Source organism: Lolium rigidum, chromosome 5 (genome assembly GCF_022539505.1).
Source record: "Lolium rigidum isolate FL_2022 chromosome 5, APGP_CSIRO_Lrig_0.1, whole genome shotgun sequence".
In the NCBI taxonomy this organism is placed as follows: domain Eukaryota; kingdom Viridiplantae; phylum Streptophyta; class Magnoliopsida; order Poales; family Poaceae; genus Lolium; species Lolium rigidum.
This window is the reverse complement of record NC_061512.1, coordinates 85,696,248-85,699,485: the sequence shown is the minus strand read 5'-3', so window position 1 is coordinate 85,699,485 and position 3,238 is coordinate 85,696,248. Positions and strand designations below refer to the sequence as shown.

General features: G+C 58.4%; 1 protein-coding gene across 1 annotated transcript; it reads right to left on the bottom strand.

Moving 5' to 3' along the window:
• Positions 1-846: 846 nt before the first annotated feature.
• On the bottom strand, positions 847-2,966 carry LOC124654133. Its single transcript, XM_047193169.1, has one exon. It carries the CDS (start codon positions 2,911-2,913, stop codon positions 1,105-1,107), a length of 1,809 nt encoding a protein of 602 aa, XP_047049125.1. The 5' UTR covers positions 2,914-2,966; the 3' UTR covers positions 847-1,104.
• Positions 2,967-3,238: the final 272 nt, after the last annotated feature.

The window sequence follows — 3,238 nt, the reverse complement described above, 5'->3', positions numbered from 1 at the left end:
CCTCGATCCATTCCCGTGAAACTTGCGTCTCGGCCTGCCGCTGGGCGTCGTCAGCGACAGCAATGGCACTGATGCTGCGCACCGGGGGCGGCAGAGGCATGGGCGGCGTAGGCTGAGCTGCCGGCATTGAAGCCGACGCGGGATGGCGAGCTGACGCGCCTGCAGAGGTCGGAGATGCATTGATTCGGCCGAGGAGGGAGAGAAGCAAAGATGCTCTGCAGGTCCTGGAGTTGCGCGCTCTGGCATACAATGTTGGTTTGGCTGGTGCCAATGCATCACCCTACTCTCACCCGTCAGGTCAGCTTTTACCTTCACTCTCACCTCACGCTCACCACACTCTTATCCTACGGTGCCAGTGTACGGGCTATAGTACCAGCTCTCATTTCTCTCTTCTCCACATCACCATTTCTTTTTCAGATTAAGTTATTTCATCCTACTCTCACCCCACTCTCACCCCACTCTTACCCCACTCTCACTCCATGTGGACGAATCAGATCGCCCCCTCCCTCTCGCCCCCGCTCTCGCCCCGACCCGCCAGCGCACCGCCTCGCTCTCGCCCTCCTCTCGCCCCCCTCTCGCCCCCCTCTTGGCGCCAGCGCGGGCGGAAGCCGGGCGGTAGAGGGCGCTACCGCCGGGCGGTGGATCCACCGCCCCGCGCTGTCGTCTCGCCTGCCTCTCGCCCCGCTCTCGCCTCCGGGCGGGCGGTACCACCGGCGCTGCCGCCCGCGTTGGCACCGGCCTTAGTGGAGTTGTAACAGAGATATTTCCAGTTGAAACTCGAGATGCAACTAAAAATATTTATCCGAACAGTTAGATTTTCTTCGTAATTTATACAGTTGTAACTCATATAAAATTCGATGATATTATTTAACTGAAAATGATGTTAATTCTCAATCATTGAGGATCAGTCACATCCTTCTTCTAATGCAATTTTGCGTGTTCGCAAAAAACAACAGAAACATCCACAAGCCGTACTACAGATTAACCATATTCATCCACAACTACAAGGAGTACTACAGATGACCATATTCATCCACTCTCCATCCTCTCTAAACATTTGCTTAGATCACAGATAACACTACAATTATGAGTTAGTACTAGTTATCATTGAATCTCCTCCTCATTAACTTCCTGTTTCTTGTTCTTCCCCTTCTTTACTTCCTCCCCATCTCTACTCCCTCCCATCTCCCGGCCGTCGTTGCTCCCGTCCACCACCGTGGCCGGTGCCACCTTGAACCTGGCGTAGATGTCCCCCTTGTAGAAGTTCCTCGTCCTCCACACCAACACCAGCGACACGAGCACGCCGGCGAGCGTCACCCCAGTGATGATGAGGAACGCGTGCTTGAAGCACTGCACCCCCTTGCAGACCTTGTCCCCAACGGCGGCCACGCCGCCGTGCTGCCTGGCGGCCTCCGCGTCGTACATGCGGCCGGCGATGCGCACGTTGAGCACGTACGCGCCGATGGGGCTCGCCGCGGAGCCGAAGTTGAAGAGCGTGGAGTAGTACTTGAGCCCGAACACTTCGGAGATGATGGAGAAGAGCAGCGGCCACTGCGCGCCGAAGCAGAAGCCGATGATCACCGACGCGGCGTAGAGAGACTGCGGCACGCCGAAGGCGATGAAGAGGTGGCCGACGCAGGAGACGAGGAGCACCACCGTCAGCGCCAGAGGCCGCGGGAACCTGTACCGTGCGAGGAAGAACTCCGACATGTAGCCGGCGCCCACGCGGCCGGCGTAGTTCCAGATGCTGATGAGGGAGACGAAGGTGTTGATGCTCTTGGCCGGGTAACCCAGCGACTGCCCGATCTGCGCCATGTTGTCGATCGCTGTCAGCGTACCGCCGATGCCGAACACCGACACCACGAACAGCACCAGCATCTCCACGCTCACCAGCGCCTGCATGATGGAGAAGTCCTCCCCCAGCGCCGGCGGCTTGAACATGCTTGTGAAGCAGCCGAAGCCAAATGACGGCTTCGTCTCGTCGTGATCGTCGTCGTCTTTCGCGCTGCTTGTTTTTGGTTCTTCGACGGCGATGGCCGGCGGATGCTGAAGGGACTCCTCGAGCTGTGACACGGCCTGGTACTCCTCCTTGATGACCACGCCGAGGGGGAGGAAGAGGATGAGGAGGAGCACGGTGGCGCCGACGGCGTACGCGGCGTGGGAGAAGGTGGGCACCTGCTTCTGCACCACGATCATGACGAGGAGGTAGGTGGCGAGCGCGATGGAGATGTAGAGGAAGCAGAAGAAGGGCTTGGTGTTAGGCTCGTCGCCTTCGGCGCGGCGACGGTATGGCAGGACGCGGATGGTGTGCACGAAGAAGATGTACACGGCGGCCGGAAGCCACGCGATGAGGAGGACCAACGACTTGGCGTCGTCGCCGTAGATGGCGAGGTAGAGCTGCGTGTAGATGGCGCCGCTGAGCCCGACGAAGCCCTTGAGCAGGCCGATGACGATGCCGCGGCTCTCCGGGGAGTTCTTGACGCAGGAGACGAGCGCGCCGGTGTTGGAAAAGGTGAGCGCGTTGGCGCCCACGCACATGTAGATGGACATGAGCCACACGGGTGGCGCCGCCGTGCGCTCCGTCAGCGCGAGGTACACCATGAGGTACCCCGCCAGATTCATGCCGGCGCCGATGAGCAGAACGGCCCACGTCGGCGCCACCTGCTGCACCAGCCCGGAGACCACGCCGACGTTGGTGCCGAGGTCCTTGAAGAAGCTCAGGGTGTTGAGCGTCTGCTGGTTGTACCCCAGCGTCGACCGGAGCTCCTTGGAGTAGAGCGCGAAGATGTACGTCGACCCCGACGCCGCCATCACAACCATCGACGCGAACACCACGTACCACCGGCTCCGCATAACCCGCGAGGCGAACGCCGGCGTGCACATCACAGCCGCAGCCCCCTTGCCGTCGGCCATTTCTTCGATCTTTGTTGGAAGATTGGTAGGTACAGCACCAAGTGTAAGATTTGCTTGCTACTTATAGCGAGGTGGCGGCGTTGTGTGTACGAGTTGACTAGCACTGATCATGTAGTGCGGTGCATGGACTTCAAGACAGCTCTGACAGATAGGGCAACTATTAAATTAGATTTTTTTTTGACAAGTACACGCAATGTTTAGCTGCTCGTAGACTTTTGGTCACGTTGGTGAGATTTGGTTGGATGCTAATGCCATTTCAGACCTTATTTTTGTGTTGATTAATCACTGGCAAGCTCACCGTGTGATCGGGTTGCATTGTTTAGGA